Source organism: Cnephaeus nilssonii (assembly GCF_951640355.1).
Source record: "Cnephaeus nilssonii genome assembly, chromosome: 22".
NCBI classification, from domain to species: Eukaryota; Metazoa; Chordata; class Mammalia; order Chiroptera; family Vespertilionidae; genus Cnephaeus; species Cnephaeus nilssonii.
The window spans coordinates 23512036-23530381 of NC_137093.1; the positions used below are offsets into that span (position 1 = coordinate 23512036).

The window sequence follows — 18346 nt, forward strand, 5'->3', positions numbered from 1 at the left end:
GTTAATCGGTTAAAAAAAATCGGATACCGGTTAAAAATGCAGATTTTGTAATCAAAGAAAACATGATAATTTCAAGAGAAACATCAAAAGTGTTTTATTCAAAGTAATGTCCGTCGCTAGCTACACATTTCCCCCACCTTTCAGGTAATTTGTGGATATTGTCCCAATAGAACTTTTCTTGTTTTGAGGCAGACCATTCAGAGACCCAATTTTCCACGTATTCGTACGTTTTGAAGTGCTGCTCAGAAAGTGCGTGTGCCATCGATCGGAACAAGTGGTCATCTGAAGGAGCAACACAACAAAATAGCATACATATCAAACCGCATATATATCAACATATGTGTAACTCCATCTATTGAAAAAAATCCGCATTATTAACCGGTACACCTAGTATACCTATGATTGATTACTTGGGCATCGACTCCTCCTGGTTGCACTGCGATTCCCTGCCCGCTGGGGCCTGGTCTGAACGGCTCACCACAGGGCACGGGCCAGGCACAAGGAGGATGCCCGGTCATTACTATTTGTATTGGACGAATGAGTTTTCCGTGAGACTTTCATTCCAAGTGCCCGAGAGGCCTTCTAAGTGCAGGTTGAATCAATCGGTAAAGGAAGAAGGATGTTAGGGCGGGAGGAAGTGAGAGGCAAGAAGAGGGCGAGAAAGTGAAAGAGAATGAAAGGAAGTGGAGGAGAAAGAGACTCAGAGAGCCTGAGAGAGGGGCGGAGGAGAGGAAAAGAGGGAGGAGGGGGGAGCAGAGGGGCGGAGGAGAGGAAAGGAGGGACCCAGGGGGACAGCAGGGGGGCAGAGGAAAGAGAGGACCGAATGAATGAAGGCGCGCCGCACAGAACGAGCCGCTGAGTTCCGGCTGGGCGGCCGGTGCGTCTGGCTGCACAGGGTCCCGGCCGCCCCCGAAAGAGCCACCTGAGCCGGCGGCGCGACTCGGTCCTCGGGTCACTGCGCGCACTACCAGCGAGGATCCGCGCTGGGGTCCCTGTCCCAGCCCGCTACCGCCCGCCGGCCCCGCCCCGGTGCGCGGGGCATTGTGGGAGTTGTAGTCCTTCCGGCCCCGCGGAGCGCGGCGTCGGCACCGGCGGGGCTCCAGCTCCTCTCCCGCTCGGGTCCCGCGGCGTGGGCCGGGCAGCGGCCGGGCAGTGGTTCCGCGGCGCGGGCAGGGGATGTCCGTTCGTCCGCGCCCTCGGGCGGCGGAGTCGCCCCGGCCCCGGCCCCAGCGGTCGCCCCTGCCGCCGGCGCTCCCGGCGCAGGTAAGCGGGTCTCTGGGGGCTGCGGGGCGGGAGGGCGGCGCGGCTGGGCCGACCCCGCTACCGGGGAGGAGGTGGGGGCCGGGCGGCTGCAGGCCCGCGGTCCCCACGCCAGGAGACGCGGCCGCTGAGGATGCTCTGAGACGCCGGCGGGCGCCCCACATCCCGGCCCGGCGAGGGGCCCAAGCTTCCCGGCGCTCGCTACGTGCTGAGCGCCGCCGCCTCGTCTGTGTTCGCGGCCCTGGTAGGGGGGCATCACCCTCCTCCTGCCCCCTGTCCCATCGCGGTCTCCTACTTCGTGTGATACCCCCTCCACCCCCTCATCGCCTCCTCCCCGGTGACCCTCCTGGATCCCTTTTCTTGCTTGCTCTCCCCTCCCCCCAACCCTGAGCTTCACCCACTTCCCATATTTCCCGTGGTAACCCTGTCCCCTGCCCCCGAGCGATCAACATAAGCTTCATTCCCTACTCATTAGCTGATTGCCTACTTTTCCTGTCCATCCCCCTCCTCCCCTGACCTCCTGGTGGTCACCATCTGGATTACCCCAACCTCTGCCCTCCCCTTTCCCCCTCGGTCTCCAGAGTGAGTGGATGCTGAAAAAGCTGGCCCAGAAAGTGAGGAGGAGAGGTCTCCGGTCCCCACTGGGGCGGGCTGGCCCCAGAGCAGCTCCTGGCTCCTGGGTGGAGGGGCGGCATGCATTGCTCACCTTGCCCCGCGCTGCCTGCTCCCTGGGGAGCTTCTGGGGTGACCTGGCCTCACCCTAAAAAGGACCAGAAGCCTTTTAGCCTCGGGCAGCCCCTGGACTGGTAATGTGAACTGGATTAACCAGGTCAGAGCTATAGGTCTGCCCCCCTGGGGAGGTGTTCATTGTATCAGAAGTTACACTGGATTGGACTTGCTCACCAATTGGCCGTGAATTTGGACTTGATTCCCCCAAGCAGACTGACCTTTAAGATCTGGAGTTGCATATTATTAAAGTGCAGAACTGCAATGAGGTGTCCCCATCTCTAATAAGGACAGAAATGAAACGTGAAAAGGAACAGATGTGTGAAGGAAGCCGGAAGTTGCTGTGGTCACTGAGACAGGAGCTGGGGGTGGGGGAGGGGGAAATCCATGGGAGATGTGGGTAGGGTCAAATGTTTGAACCGGTATTTAATCAACTGCCAATCACCCTGCAAATGTAAGAGCTACCTTTAGTGTCATAGTTCAGCCGTGAGCTTGTTAACCCACCTCTGGGCCCAGGCGCCCGGCTGCATGTTTTGGCTAAAAGTAACGGACAGGTCTGAAAAGTCCCAACTTCAGCTCAAGTGCTGTTTATGATCTTGTGAACAGGGTCCGAGCCTGGAGCTCAGGGATCAGGATCTTTTGTTGCCTTTTGTCTATAGCTCAGTCTAGGGAGCGATCTGTACATTCTGTCCTTGTACAGAATGGCGCTTCCCCGAGGAGGGGGTAGGTAAGCTGGAGGGGGGTTCAGTGCAGCAATTCCTTCATCCTCTACCCTGCCCTCCAGATCTTCGTTTTGATTGACTTAAACTCTAGTGCTTAGCAGGGCTGAAGGGAATTAACACTTAACAGGTGTTTGTCAAATTATCAGCTTCTCACTCTGAGAACATTTCAGGAAACCTCTCCTCCTGAGAGAGAGGGTGTTTACCAGCTGCAGTTCGGCGTTGAGCTCAGCGATGGGGGAAATCCCTTGTAGTCCAAGTTGCTTGTTGCTATGCAGGTGATGGTTTCCCACTGACGTTCAGGAATCCTGGGGTTCTGTTGCGAGATGGCTTGCAAACAAAACACCTTTCATTCAAATTTTCTTTCCCATCTGGAGAGGAAACAGCTGCCGGTCGTGGTAGGACTGGGAGAGAACCAGGGGCACAGAGGGGTCTCTTTCCATCCAGTGGGGCCCAGCCTTGCCCTCTTCTCCCAAGTCTGTGATGAAATCAAGAACACGTGAGGGGGAAAAAATTAGCGTCTACACTCCCCAACTCTTGTATTTTTCCTAGAAACATAAAAGCCATGCGTGAATATTCAGCCCGTGTGTCTTGGATTTACTGAACACAGTAGTCAAGTGGTTCCTTGTTCCTTCCCTAAGCTGGGAAGATGCAAAGAGGCAGTTAATGATCACCCAAGGTTTCCCTTTCGTTTTTGGCTTTGCATGCCTGGGGACCAAAAAAAAAAAAAAAAAATCACGAGATGTGTGGCCACAAGGGTGTCCAGAATCTACCTATAGCTGCTGGAATTTTTTTTTTTTAAATATATTTTATTGACTTTTTACAGAGAGGAAGGGAGAGGGACAGAGTGTTAGAAACATCGATCAGCTGCCTCCTGCACACCCCCTACTGGGGACGTGCCCACAACCAAGGTACATGCCCTTGACCGGAATTGAACCTGGGACCCTTCAGTCCGCAGGCCGAGCCTCTATCCACTGAGCCAAACCGGTTTCGGCTAGCTGCTGGGATTTTCTGTCCTGAGTCATCTCTCCCTGAGGCCCACCTTTGGTTTTGCTGGCTAAGCAAGGTGGATGCCACATGCCATAGCAGTCAGCAGCGCACATATTGAAAGCTTACCATGACATGATCAGAAAGTGCTTGACACCTCATTCATCCTCATTCAGCGAGAAGAGCACTCCTCCGTCTTACAGATGAGGAAACTGAGGCTTAGAGAGGGCCAGTGACCTGTCCGGGGTTGGGAGGATACTTAGCCCACCTTCAGGTTGGGTTCTTAATCTCTGCCCCATCGCAAGGACTTTCAGGCCACATTTGGTCCTGACAGGGGAGGGCCCAGCTCTCCCACTTTTTTGGTTACTTTCTCACCTTCCTGAGAGAGGAGAGGGAGGTCTGAGCACAAAACGAATTGTCTGAATTATTTTGCTGCTCGAGATGACGGGATGCAGTAGTGCATAGACCTGCCTGTTCTCATCAGGTTAGAAAAAGCAGGTGGATGGCGGGTTTCGGCTAGGGAACATGGTGGGGGCTTTATAGACACGGGCAACGTGACTGCTGTGCCCTGATCATACCTTTAGGTTATAAGGATAATCAGGGTGCTGGACAGTGACCCTGACCATCAGTAAAACACGTGGGGAAGTATCTGTGTGTTTGGAGATGGTCAGAGGCCTGAAAGGGCTTTTACCTCCATTCTTTCTCATCATGTCACTTTCAAAACCTCTCGGGTAAGGCCAGTAAGGAGTCTCCCAAGTGAGTAGTTGAAATGCCCAGTGTCTGCCATGTTCCTTTTCCAGTTTGATTGAAGCTCAACCCATGTCAGAAGGGCAGGAGAGATTAAATAAGAATGATGGAGGGCTAGGAAAACAGTGAAATGGAAAACAGGCCGTCTTAAAGTGCCTTTGTGAGCCCACATCTCTTTAAAGGGACAGAGAGTGAAGGGGGTTAAGCATTTATTAAATACCTACTATGAAAGTATAGCAGAATGGGTAGCTGCCACTTGGAAGTCATATGGGATTTGTGTCCCCGCTGTGGCTGCAGGAACTTCGGGGAGTTACAGGATCTCTGAGCCTCAGTGTCCTCATCTGTGAAATGGGAACTCTAGTAGCTCCTAGGGATGCTGTAAAATGCATGGGACTGCTGTAATAGTCACACAGTACTCGATGCAGATGAAACACCGCTGGTCTTTTGGGAAATGGGGGTGGTGGTGAAGTGGGGAGAGAACACACAAGACTGAGAAGTGTGTCCCCTACCAACAGTGACCTTATGAAATGATCTGGGACTTCACATTTCACGTGAGGACTTTTCCCAGTGTAAAAATTTATGCTGGTTTTTTTTTTTTTTCATCCAGGTTTAAGTTGGTCACTTAAAAAAAAATCGTTTCATAGTGACCAACACCACTCGCTAAGGTGACAGAAAGCAGCTCCTGCCACTCTGCCCACAGCCCCTTTTGCCTGGAGTGGGGTGGTGGGCACAGGCGGCCTCGGCTGTCAATGCCACCCTTGGCAGGATCGGAGGAACAGGGGCAGCCATGCCTCCCCCGGCCCCCGCTGCCCCGCGCTAACCTGCAAAGTGTGGGCACCCTTGGGACCCCAGAGGACTGACTGTCTGACCTTGCTGCACGCCCTCGACAACAACTCCCCCAAGATGTCGCTCGAGTGGCTGGTGGCCTGGAGCTGGTCGCTGGATGGCCTCCGGGACTGCATCGCCACGGGCATCCAGTCGGTGCGGGACTGCGACACCAGCGCCGTGGCCACCGTGGCCTGCCTGCTGGTCCTGTTCGCGTGGTACTGCTACCACGTGGGCCGGGAGCAGCCCTGGCCCTATGCCTCCGTCAACGCCCGCATGCAGGGCGCGGACGCCGGCGGGCTGCAGAACGGGTACGTGTACTGCCAGTCCCCCGAGTGCGTGCGCTGCACCCACAACGAGGGCCTCAACCAGAAGCTCTACCACAACCTGCAGGAGTACGCCAAGCGCTACTCGTGGTCCGGCATGGGCCGCATCCACAAGGGCATCCGCGAGCAGGGCCGCTACCTCAGCAGCCGGCCCTCCATCCAGAAGCCCGAGGTCTTCTTCCTGCCCGACCTCCCCACCACGCCCTACTTCTCCCGGGACGCCCAGAGGCACGACGTGGAGCTGCTGGAGCGCAACTTCCAGACCATCCTGGGCGAGTTCGAGGCGCTCTCCAAGGGCTTCTCCAACTGCAGCCTCCCGCAGGGCTGGAAGGTGAACAGCACCCCCAGCGGCGAGTGGCTCACCTTCTACTTGGTCAACCAGGGGGTGTGCGTTCCCAGGAACTGCAGGAAGTGCCCACGGACGTACCGCTTGCTCGGCAGCCTTCGGACCTGTATCGGGAACAATGTTTTTGGGAACGCGTGCATCTCCGTGCTGAGCCCCGGGACTGTGATCACGGAGCACTACGGGCCCACCAACATCCGCATCCGGTGCCACTTAGGTATGTGGTGGGGCCGGGGTCCCGGCGCGCACCCTTCTCAGTAGCGTCGGCCTGACCTCCGGGGGGAGGGGGGGGAATCCAGACACCCCGAAAGCTCAGTAGCCAGAAGGGTGCTCTTTTCCCATCTTTCGCTGTGCTTCTCTCACAAATTGGTGAATCACCTGTAAACAGTTTGACATCAAATTTGGGTAAAAAAAAAAAAAAAAAAAAAAAGACACTCGTGACCAGTGTGAACCTGATATCGACAGAAGCTCTGTCCAGCGGGAGCTCTCTGTGCTGATGGGCATGGTCTCCGTGCGCACTGTCTGGTACGGTAGCCGCTGGCCCCACGTGACCGCTGAGCGCTTGAGATGTGATCAGTGCCACGGAGGGGCTCAGTTTTTAACTTAATCTGAATTAAAATTTAAACAGCGGCATATGCTAGTGGCTGATGGGCAGCGGCGCTGTGGAGCCAGAGACGGTTCCAGTGGTCACCGAGGTCCATGATGACGTGGAGGCTGTGAAAGATGCGAGTGCCTTCTGATACTGAGATACACTGAGGCTCCGTGGTGATGCTACTCAGATTCTAGGGACCTGGGGATGGCGCGCATCGTGTGTAGCAGTGGCTTTGAGAACAGGGTTGGAGTCAGATTGCCTGTGTTTGCACCCTGGCCCCACCTCGAGCTGGCTGTGCTACTTTGGGCAAGTCGCTTCACCTCTCTGAGCCTCAGTTTCCTCATTTGGAAGGTCATCTTTTACAGAGTTCCTCTGAGGATCCGGGAGGAGATTGTGTGCGATAAAGCATTTGTTCACGCAGAGCATGATAGAGAGGGAGTACTCGCTAAAAGCAGGCTTGGAAACAGCTTGATAAATGGGGTGTTAGTCCCCCAGAATGCCTCGTTCGTTCCTGGTGAGTCATGATAATGGCTTGGTTACCGGGGCGATGGCACCTCGGGTTAGCATCCCAGACTGGAGGAGTGTGCCGGGAGCCAGGCCCAGCTCTAGGGAGTTTGCAGCGCTGCCTGGGCATCAGGATGGAGGGAGGAGAAACAGGCCAGAGCAGGGTTCATAATTACTCCCACAGAGGAACCTTGGGCTGCACTGGGGGGCCCACACGCCCATGCCCTCCACCCCCCACTCACTCACCCAGAGCCCTGTGCTTCTCCTGTTCTCTCTCTGGGGATTCTGACCAAAGTGTGGCTTCAACAGAGGGCTTCGCTGCTTTAAAAAGCAAAAGGGACGAGATTCGAGCAGTTGACACCTGGAGTATTTCAAGAGGACAGGCAGAGCAGGGTCGAGGTGGCCTGGCTTCGTGGGTCTCTCTGTGCCTCAGTTTCCTCATCTGTGAAATGGGGAGATAGTACTTACCTCACAGGATCATTAGAGGGTTACAGAAAGTAATATCTCCTATGGCTGCTCCACACAGTGCCTGGCACGTGACAGCATTGGATAAGCAGTCGCTGGTAGCTCTGAGGATCTGACACCAGGTTGGACCGTGTGATAAGGAACCCATGAGACACGGTCTGTGCCCTCGGGAACAATGGGGAATGAGCAGACTGCGGAAGCAAATGCGCCTGGAGCCTGATTGGTCCGCCCTATTTGCTGAGTGACCTTGGAGCCGCCGTGCTCCCCTCTGGAATGGAGGTAGTGCTCCCCGCCTGAGGGCTGGTGGAGGCCTGGCAGTGCTGTGAGTGTGAAGTGCTTGGCAGGTCGAGAACGGTCAGGTGAAGGGGGCTATGAGTAACCTAAGAGTGGAGCTGGTCATACACGTGACGGGTCGTGATCAGTGAAATCCCTGTGCGAGGCACCAGGGTGCTCTCTGAGGTCAGAGGACGAGAGGGCTGCAGGTGGGCTGCTCAGGGCAGGTGGTCTGGCCTTGAAGGGTGCAGTTGGGCAGTTGGGGAGCCATGTCTGGCTTGCTGGGGTGACCAGTGGTGGAGGCCGAGGTTGGACAGGTCGGGTGGGAGCAAACCACAGAGCCGCCTCCGGCTCCCCCGTCAGGCTTGGTGTTAAGGCTGTGGGCAATGGGGAACAACGCTGTTGTTTTAAAAGGCTTCCTTTTATGTTTTCTAAAAACTTCCAAATGATGCAGGGAAGGGCGTTTGAGGATAGGTGAGGTGGAACTCCGGGCAGGCGTGCTGAGGAGGAAGGGCTGGTGGCGAGAACCAAAGATTTGCCTCCTGTGTATTAATGCCTGTTGTGCATCCATGCAGTTTAAGTGTGTGTGTGTGTGTGTGTGTAAATCACACCCACACGGGTCCCTTTATGACCTGTCCTTCCCTCGTTGGCCAGCTAGTTACTGGCCCCCAGAAAAAGCGGGCACGTCCTCCTCCCAGGGCAGCAGGAAACCTTGGAAGGCGTCCCATTGGAGTGTGGCTCGTCCCCAAGGCCAGGAGAGCTCCGTGGTTGGCTCTGCTCACCGTCTCCTTCTTTCCACGGTCATGCCCACATTCGTATCCACCCAGGAAGGACATAAGGGTGTGTTTGAGTCACGTGACCTTGAGTGTTGACAGAGAGGGAGGCCAGAGAACGAGGTCAGAAACAGGGCCAGCAGGACAGGTGTCTGGTGGCCACACCTCTGCCAGTTACCTGGCTGCAGGCGGCGGAGGTACTTGTGGTTTCTGGAGTGCCAAGCCTTGTTCTCCTTTTCTGCCTGCCATCTGCGTTGTGACGGGTGGTACTGTCCCTCCAGCCCCCGCTCCTCATGTGCCCAGTCATGTGCTGAGCCCTGTCCTGCGCCACCTCCAGAGGTGGTGTCACTCAGCCTTGATTCCGTGCAGAACCAGGGACAGCTCCAGCCTGGCCACCACCCAGCTTTGTGCGGGGCGGGGGGGGGGGGGGGGGGGGGGGGTGGAGACGGGGGACGGGGGACAGGGACGTCCTGCCCATCCTGCCCGCACTGCCACAAACCTCTGGCCATTACCAGGCAGGTGTCATCAGGGAGGCGGGCACCCATCCAAAGGGTAGATAAAAATGCATATTCAGCAAATTCTCACTAAATAAACACAATTCGACTCTCAATTTTCTTCCATGTGTATGCTGTCAGTTTTCTGGGCCAGCAGATCAGCTTGCCTTGCCCACCCTCAGAGTCAGCCGCCAGCCTTCTGAAGTGGGCCTGGTGGGCAGAGCCTTTTCTCCGCCTGCTCCTGACTCCGTCAGTGGTTGGTGGGGAAGGCAGCAAACCCTGAGGCAGAGAGAGGCCTGGGCATGTGGGACTGGCCCGGGCCATGTGCGTGGCCTGTCTCAAACCCAGGAGCCACCTGGGTTCTCATTTGGGGGAGTATTGATTACTTCTGCCAACTGAACTGGTTTGTGAGCAAGAGGCAGGAATGGGGGCCACTGGAGGCTGGAGCAGAGTGGGGGTGGGGGTGGGGAAGAGGCAGGCGAGAGGAAGTAGGGGTCTGGCAAGCCAGCAAGACACACCATTTTTCTGTTTTGCCATGGCGCATGGCAATCAGCCATTTAGTGTCGCAGAGAAAGGGAAGCTTCTCTCTGAAACCCTGGGGTGGACTGTCCCCGCAGAGAAGCGCCGTCCTAAAGGCCTTCTCCACCTGCACCAGCCAGTGCGCTCATGCGTGAGGGGACGTGGCCTGCAGGGCTCTCTTCATTTGAGTCAGCGGCTGGCCCCCTGACCCCCAGCAGTTGTTAACAGTACTGGGAGGTCGTGGTTTCAGAGTCAGAACAGACAGTCTCAGCTGATTCAATGAAAGGTGCTATTGATGGCTGAAACTTACCATTAACTGCAGGAAAATCAACAACCACTTACCTACCACGGCTACTAATGTAATAGCCAGCATTTATGTCATGCTGGCCAGTGTTGTAAGAGCCTGTTCTTCGGAGCCAGACAGTTTGGATTCAAATCTCAGCTCCTGCCAGGACTAAATAGTGACGTCCAGCAGGTCCCTTAACTTCTCTGTATCCGCTTGCTCCGTCTGGGAAGTAGGTGAAGTGAGGTCTGTAAAGTGTTTATTTAACACAAGCCTGCGCACAGTCAGCCTTCAGATATTAGTAGCAAGGACAGTGGTCGAGTAGTCCTGGCAGGTAAGTATGCTAACGTCCCCTCTTTACAGACAAGGCGGCTGTGGCTCAGAGAGAGCCAGTGCTTGGCCAAAGTCCCACAGCAGATACGAGGCAGTCAGTGATCTGATCCCAGGGCCTCTGTCCCGCCCACGGCTCCGTGCGGCCTGTGTTAGAATTCTTACTGCATTCATGCTTCCCGGAACCATCCATTTTTGGCTCCGACAGTGCATTAAAATACCCAGCCTGGGAGAGAAAAGGCTGTCTTGTGTGTGTCATAAGGGACATTGCCGACTGGCCCAGGGGCGTGCTTGGCACAGTGAGTCACTGAGGACCGATGAGAGCATCACAGTCCCAGCCCCTCCTCCAGGGCCGTGTTCCCCCAGACCTTTGGATTGGCGACAGGACGTGAACGCGCATGCGCGGCAGCACTTCCGGCAGACCCTCTCCGGGGCTAGGCACCACACATGGGCCTCGCCACTGGCGCTTTAAGCATATGGCTCCGCAGAAGGTGTCGCTCCACATCCTCCTGAAGCTCAGGCGTTCTCTTGCGGGTGTCCTCCGGTTTCCCAGAATGGAGCCAGGGAAACCTCCATTAACAACATGCCATCCTCAGGCCTCAAAAGGGATTGAAGGGCTGGACCCCAAAGAGGAGGGCACCGTGCGAGCCTTTGCGTCTTTGATCTCACCTAGAGCAGCCCTAGAGGTGGGACTGTGGGAAACACGGTTACTGAAAGGCAGGGTTCTGAACCTGCTGCCTCAGTTTCCCGTGGTCCTAGGGCAAGCCTCGGTTCCCGGCTTTAGCAGAGGAGCCCAGGACCCGGAACAGATTAGGCCAATGGAGGAATGAGTTTTTCTAAGGAGTACGGAGAGGGTACAAATGCTTACCCCGCATTTGCCCTATTGAACTACCCCCCTCCCCATATAGAGACCCCGAGGGGTGAGGATCAAGATTGGAAGTCGAGAGTCCGGCCACCCCTGACTTCCGGCCCCGCGACTTCCGGTCGCACCTGACTTCCGGCCACCCTGACTTCCGGCCATGCCTGTTCCCGCCTGCCTTCACTCTCTGCTCTACTTTTTCCCCCCAAGGTCTGAAAACTCCGAGTGGCTGTGAGCTGGTGGTGGGGGGCGAGCCCCAGTGTTGGGCAGAAGGCCGCTGCCTTCTCTTTGACGACTCTTTCCTACACACCGCATTCCACGAAGGTGAGTGCCTGTCTTCCCTATCGCCGCTCTTTTATTTTATTTATTTACTTTATTAAATGGATTGCGGTGACATTGGTCAACATGAACATATAGGCTTCATGTGTGAATTTTTATGTTACCAGATCTGTCTATTGCACCGTGTGCCCACCACCCAAAGTCAAATCTCCTGTCACCTCATATTAGGACCCGCTTCCTTCTGGCAGCCACCACTCTGCTGTTTGTGTTCATACGTTTCAGTTTTATATTGCACAGTGAGATCATACGGTTCTTAGCTTTTTCTGTCTGACTTATTTCATTTAGCATAATGCTCTCAAGGTCCATCCATGTTGTTGCAAATGGCGCTATTTCATGCTTTCTTATGGCTGAGTAGCATTCCATTGTGTGTATGGACCACGTCTTCTTCATCCAGTCCTCTATCCCAGGACACTTGGGTTGTTTCCATGTCTTGGCCACCGTGAATAATGTTGCAGTGAACATAGGGGCGCATAATCTTTGTGAATACATGATTTCGAGTTTTTCATGTATATACCCAGGAGTGCGGTTGCTGGGTCATATGGTAGCTCTATTCTTAATTTTTTGCGGAATCACCAGAATTGCTTTCCACAGTGGTTGTACCATATACATTCCCACCAGCAGTGAACGAGGGTTCCCTTTTTTCCATAATCTCTCCAACACTTGTTATTGCTTGTCTTTTTTGATAATGGCCACTTGGACAGGTGTAAGGTGGTCTCATTGTAGTTTTGATTTGCATTTCCCTAGTTTCCAGGAAAGTTGAACATCTTTTCATATATCCTGGGAGAGGTTATTTTCAGGTCCTTTGCCCACTTTTTTATTCGATTGTTTGTTTGGTGTTGAGTTTTATGAATTTTTTATATATTTTGGAGATTAAACCTTTGTCAGAGCAACTGTTTGCAAATATCTTCTCCCATCTGGTTGGCTGCGTGTTTGTTTTGTTGTCAGTTTCTTTTGTTGTGCAGAAGCTTTTTAGTTTGACATAGTTCCATTCATTATTTTTGCCTTTACCTCCCTTGCCCTTAGGGTCAAGTCCATAAAATGTCCTGTACAGCCCAGGTCCATAAGTTTGGTATCTATATTTTCTTCTATGTAACTTATAGTTTTGCGTCTTATGTGTAGGTCTTTGATCCATTTTGAATTAATTTATGTACATGGGGACAAACTGTAATCCAGTTTCATTCATTTTCATGTGGCTTTCCAGTTTTCCCAGCACCATTTATTGAAGAGACTACCTTACTCAAATGTGTGTTTCTGGCTCTTTTGTTGAAAATTATCTGTCCATATGCATGTGGTTTTATAGCTGGGCTCTCTATTCTGTTCCATTGACCTGTGTGTCTGTTTCTCTGCCAATACCATGCTGTTTCGATTATTGTAGCTCTGTAGTGTAATTTGAAGTCAGGTACCGTGATACCTCCAGCTATGTTCCTTTTTTTTTTTTTTTTTTTTTCAGCATGGCTTTGGCTATTCTGGGTCTTTAGTGGTTCCATACAAACCTGATGATTTCTCGTTCTATTTCTTTAAAAAATGACATTGGGATTTTCATGGGGATTGCATTAAATCTGTATATTGCTTTGGGTATTATGGCCATTTTAACTATGTTGATTCTTCCAATCCATGAACATGGGATATTTTTCCATTTTGTTGTGTCTTTTTCAATCTTTTTTAGTAATGCTTTGTAACTTTTAGTATATAGATCTTTCACATTCTTTGTTAAGTTTACTCCTACCTCAACATAATAAAGGCCATATATGATAAACCCTTAGTGGTGAGAAATTGAAAGCTTTTCCCCTAAGATCAGAAACAAGACAAGGATGTCCACTCTCACCACTCTTATTCAACATAGTGCTGGAAGTCCTAACCAGAGCAATAAGGCAAGAGAAGGAAATAAGAGGCATTCAAACAGGGAGGGAAGAAGTCAAACTGTCAGTTTTTGCAGATAGGAAACCCTAAAGACTACCAGAAAACTACTAGAAACAATAAACAAATGCAGTCAGGTTGCAGGATACAAAATCAATGTGCAAAAATCCATTGCCTTCCTGTATACTGACAACAAAGCTTCAGAGAAAGAAATAAAAAAGACCATTCCTTTTGCAATAGCAACCAAAAGAATAAAATACCTAGGTATTGCTGCCCTTTGAAAATGAACTTTATTTTTAGAGAAGTTTTAGGTTTCCAGAAAAAATGGAGCAGAAAGTACACAGCACCCTCCTCCATCCCGATACACAATTTCCACTTTCATTAGCATCTGGCATTAGCGTGGTGCATCTGTTACAACTGATGAACTCATAGTGACAAGGTGTTAACTAAGTCGATAGTCTGCACTAGGGTTCACTCTATGTTGAACATTCTGTGGGTTTTGACAAACATATAATGACATGTATGGACCATGACAGGATCACACGGAATAGCTTCAGTCCCTAAATGTCCTGTGCTCTTACATACCCCTCTCCCTCTGCCTGCACCTGTTATGCACTCTGCTAGGAAGCCAGGATCATATTCCTGATCAGAGAGCAGGAACTCTTCCGATCTGTGCTGGAAAGCTAACCGTGGGTCCTGGCTTCGGGCTGTTCGAACCTCTCCTCTCTCACCCCCATCCTAGGTGCGGCGGAGGATGGCCCGCGGGTGGTTTTCATGGTGGATCTGTGGCATCCGAATGTCGCCGCGGCTGAACGGCAGGCCCTGGATTTCATCTTTGCTCCAGGCCGATGAGAACACTTCCCGGGCCAGATCTGCGCCAGTGGCCTGGGGCCAGCCTGGACAGCTTGGGGGACGGTCCAGCGCCCACGTGTTACGATTCCATGCTCAGAAACCTGCCTCGACAGAAAGCGCTCATTCGGGATTTTTATACCGTGTGGGGCCCCTCTCTCCTTCCGTTGTCAGTGGGAAATTTCAGCTTGTATTTCCTTAGAGGTCTTTCTCCTTCCGTTCGTTTGCTTCTGCGGTTCGTTTCCGCCTAACGGCGCGGTACTGCGCTCTGCGGCCAGAGGCTTGGTGCCCCTGTTGTCAGTGTCGCGTCGCCACTTGTTCTTTTCAGTGATCAGATGGTTCCTTGTCTGAATGTAACAACGTAAAGCTTCTTGCGGTCACCATAAAAAAACAGAAGACACTGCAAACCAGAGCGCTGGAGAACGTGGCCTCTGCTGCTGTCACGGCCACAAGGGGGACCCCTCCACCCCCCAGGCAGGGGGGGGCTGCAGTCCCTGCCCCCGGCCAGCTGCATGGGCAGGGTGGACATGGGGTCAGGGGCACGGCCTGGGGAAATGTCACCATCCGCTCACCCCACCGCAAACCCTGTCTGCCTGATGGCGGAGAGCGTGCGGCTGCGGGACCAGAGGCTTTTCCGCGACGTGGCTCCCCTTCAGAGCTGAGGCTGGTGTCCTCGGGCGGGGCTCCCACGGATCGGCCGCCGAACGTGTACTTCACTTACCTCACTGCCTACAGAAGCCCCACTGCCACCCGGGCCTGCACAGTCCCCGTCTTAGCCGTTTGACGATGAATCTGAGACCGCCTGGTTGGCCCGTTGGAGCCGTGGCGGGCCAAGACGTCACGTGTCCAGCGACATCTGGGAAGCCGTTCTCTGGCAGAACTGGAACCCTGGGTGTGACCCAAGTGTCTGTTTCGTTTGGAGTTTCGTTGCCTCTGATTTTCCATTTCCCTGTCTGTACATAAGTGTTCAAACGTTGGACTCAGGAACAGTGGGAGAGTCAGCCCTGTGGCCCTGTTACTGCGAAGGTGTGAGCTGAGTGATGGCAGCCGAAGCGAACGTGTGAGCGAGGATCCCCAGAAAACCCACAGACCCAAAGGGTCCTGGTCCCGGAGCTGGCCTGGCCCTCCCATCTCCTGTGAAGGGCACGGCCCGGTGGGGGCGCTAAGTCTAGAAACATACTCCTGTTAGCTGAGGTGTGGGGGGCAGCCTCCTCCATCCATACTCGATGCCGGTTTGCATCATGGATAATGGCAGCGTCAGGTCAGTGAGGCTGTGGTGCGGTACGAATACAAGCCTGTCACATGTGCAGGTCCCGTGTTTCCATCCACATGGAAGCCAGCAGCTTCTGTGAGAAGTAATGCACTCGGCAGATCCTAGCAAGTGTGCCAAGAAGACGTGTCCGCAGTTGAGTAAAATGTCTGCGAGGTATTTTCCAGTGATTAGAGTGCAGGAAAGGGCAGACCTTTCAAAACACCTGCAGTCTTTTTCCTTGTGTTTGTTAAAGAATCACTGAGGTGCATGATTTCTATACACCGACCGCTCTGCGTTTACAAAGCCAACCGCCCGCGCAGGCACCTGGCTGCCTGTGCTCGTGTGACGTGATGGGGAACAGGAGATCAATAAAGGGTCTTGCTGAAAACCACAGTGCAATGGTGACGTCGTCTGTTGGGCAGGAGCCCTGAGCGGGGCACACATCTGAGTTGGAGGCTCTTGGGTTTTGGATGGTGTCCCAGCGGCAGGCGGGACCCTGACAGTATAGTGACTGGAGCAGGATGTTCTAAGATAACGGGTGTGGGGCGGGAGAAACAACAGGCCTATGGAAGGTTAAGGTATGGCCAGTGTCACCTGGCAAAGAACAGGGACTCGGGCGTAAGGAAAGCTGGTGCCAGGACTCAGTGCCAGGTGCTCCTTCCCACGTGACCTCTGGCCAATCCCAGAGCCTCTGAGAGCCTCAGATCGCGCCTCTGTAGGGATGGTCCCTGGCAGGCAAAGCCACGGTGCTGGTTCCCTTCCTGCCATGGCCGTGGTTCGGAGGCAGGATGGGTGAGGCCGAGGTGGATGAACACATCTGATGGGGGCAGAGGGGTGGCCAGGGCAGCCAGTGGCTCCTTTCCACACCTGTAGAAGCAGCTTCCTCAGTAGCTACAATTGGAAAAATTTCCCCTTTGTCTTAGAAGAGGGACAGATGGCCCTGGTGGCCTCGAACCCCAGGAGCAGTCTGGCTGCCAGGTGTTTTCCCACGCAAGCCCGTTCCCAGCCCACAGCCCTGGCTGGGCTGCCCTGGCAAACGGAAGAGCAGCACTCGCTGGAGACCGCGGTGTTTCTCTCTCCTCCAGGGAGCATCGCCAGCAAGTAATTTATATGCTTCAGCCTGGGATGCTCAGGGCGACAAAGGGGCCAGAATGTCCGCCCAGCTCAAGTGAGAAGCCCTGCCTCCACCCCGATGCAGCCTGCATCAGCTCCGAGGCCAGGCTGCACAAGGTCGATTTGCACAAGGTCACATCCCACGTCTCCCAGGCAACCTGCTCATCACCCCCAAACTCCTCTAGATTCTCTGGGTTCTGAGCCCCTTGGTGACAGTGACCACACCTGTAATGAGGACCCTACAGCTTAGAGTGGGGGAGTGGGAGGTACGCCTGATCCACTGGTTCTTGACCTTGGCTGCACAATACAGTCAGTATTTTGAGAAATACCGATGCCCAAAGCATTTCATTTCTTGGTTCAGGGGTACGGTCCAGTCCTGGTGTTTGTTTTAACCCTTTACCTGCCTTGATTCTCATGTGTAACTGGAACCGAGGGTTGCTGCCCTGAATAGCAAAAATAGAAAAGCCTTTGGAGCCAGCCAGCTTGAGATGAGAGTCTGGGTCGGGCCCCTGTGTGATGATGGGCAGGCCACCCGCCCTGGTCTCAAGCGGATGGTCAGTGTTTTAAACACACTTCTCCAGCAGCACCCTGATGAGCCCCTCACAAGACCATAACATCCCTATTCTCAGTCCTTGGGGTTCCGGGAGGTGACCCAGTCCCAGTTGCAGGGCTTTGTTTAGGATCCAGAACTGACCAATTAGAGCCTTCCAAACTCTTGGCTATTCAGAGATTGCACCAGGGCTGGGCACATGACCCTCTCCGCACCCATCGAAGCCTTTTAAACCCCTGGGCAGTCTGATTGGGTCAGGGCTGGGCATATGATTCAAATCCTTTTGCTGGGACCATTGAGAAAATGAGGCACCTTGTCAGTGGTGGACGTGGGGATCTAGTGCAAAGAAAATCTGAGAGTGAAAGCCACAGAGAAAAAGAAATCCTTCTCCCCACCCCCACCCCCACCCCCCGCCAACCGTGGGGATCATCTGAGCCTAACTAATTTTCCTGGAACCAGCTCTACCTCTGGACTTTTCAGTTACGTGAGCCAATAAGCTTCCCCCTTCATTCTTTTCTTTTTTAAAATCCTTATTGTTGGAAGTATTACATATGTCCCCCATTGACCCCTTCCAGCCCGCCCTGCCCCTGCCTTCACCACCCTATTGTCTGTGTCCATGGGTTATGCTTATATACATGCATACAAATTTTTTTGTTGATCACTTCCCATCCACCCTCCTCCGCCTTCCCTCTGAGGTTCCGCAGTCTGTTCTATGTTTCTGTGTCTCTGGATCTATTTTGCTCATCAGTTTATTTTCATTAGATTCCATATATGAGTGAGATCATGTGATACTTGTCTTTCTCTGACTGGCTTATTTCACTTAGTATAATACTCTCCAGGTTCCTCCATGCTGTCTCAAAGGGTAAGAGATCCTTCTTTTTTACTGCTGCGTAGTATTCCATGGTGTAAATGTACCACAGCTTTTTTATCCACTCGTCTACTGATGGGCACTTGGGCTGTTTCCAGATCTTAGCTATTGTAAATTGCGCTGCTATAAACATAGAGTGTATATATTCTTTCTGATTGGTGGTTTAGGTTTCTTAGGATATATTCCTAGAAGTGGGATCACTTGGTCAAATGACAGTTCCATATTTAATTTTTTGAGGAAACTCCATACTGTTCTCCACAGTGGCTGCTCTAGTCTGCATTCCCACCAGCAGTGCACGAGGGTTCCCTTTTCTCCACTTCCTCACCAGCACTTATTGGTTGTTGACTTGTTGATGGCAGCCATTCTGACAGGTGTGAGGGGATACCTCATTGCTGTGTTAATTTGCATCTCTCCGATGGTCAGTGACTTTGAGCATCCCCCTTTATTCTTAAGCCAAGTTTGAGTCCTGGCTTCTATCCCTCGCCACCAAAAA

General features: G+C 53.2%; 1 protein-coding gene across 2 annotated transcripts; it reads left to right on the forward strand.

The window, feature by feature from the left end:
• The first annotated feature begins 1076 nt into the window (after positions 1–1076).
• Positions 1077–17508, forward strand: ASPHD2 (aspartate beta-hydroxylase domain containing 2). Of its 2 annotated transcripts, none has more exons than XM_079762614.1 (4): positions 1077–1263; positions 5047–6150; positions 11236–11349; positions 13964–17508. In XM_079762614.1, exons 2-4 carry the CDS (start codon positions 5343–5345, stop codon positions 14071–14073), a joined length of 1032 nt encoding a protein of 343 aa, XP_079618740.1. In that variant the 5' UTR covers positions 1077–1263; positions 5047–5342; the 3' UTR covers positions 14074–17508. The 2 variants fall into 2 exon arrangements, with proteins under 2 accessions (XP_079618740.1, XP_079618741.1); XM_079762615.1 differs by having other exon boundaries at positions 5054–6150.
• The last annotated feature ends 838 nt before the right edge of the window (positions 17509–18346 follow it).

What these genes read in the sequence shown, in the direction of transcription:
- ASPHD2 (XM_079762614.1), top strand. Translation starts at nt 5,343, where the DNA reads ATGTCGCTCGAGTGGCTGGTGGCCTGGAGCTGGTCGCTGGATGGCCTC. An exon ending in CCGCATCCGGTGCCACTTAG is followed by an intron (nt 6,151 to 11,235) that starts GTATGTGGTGGG and finishes TTTCCCCCCAAG; the next exon opens with GTCTGAAAACTCCGAGTGGC. An exon ending in ACACACCGCATTCCACGAAG is followed by an intron (nt 11,350 to 13,963) that starts GTGAGTGCCTGT and finishes CCCCCATCCTAG; the next exon opens with GTGCGGCGGAGGATGGCCCG.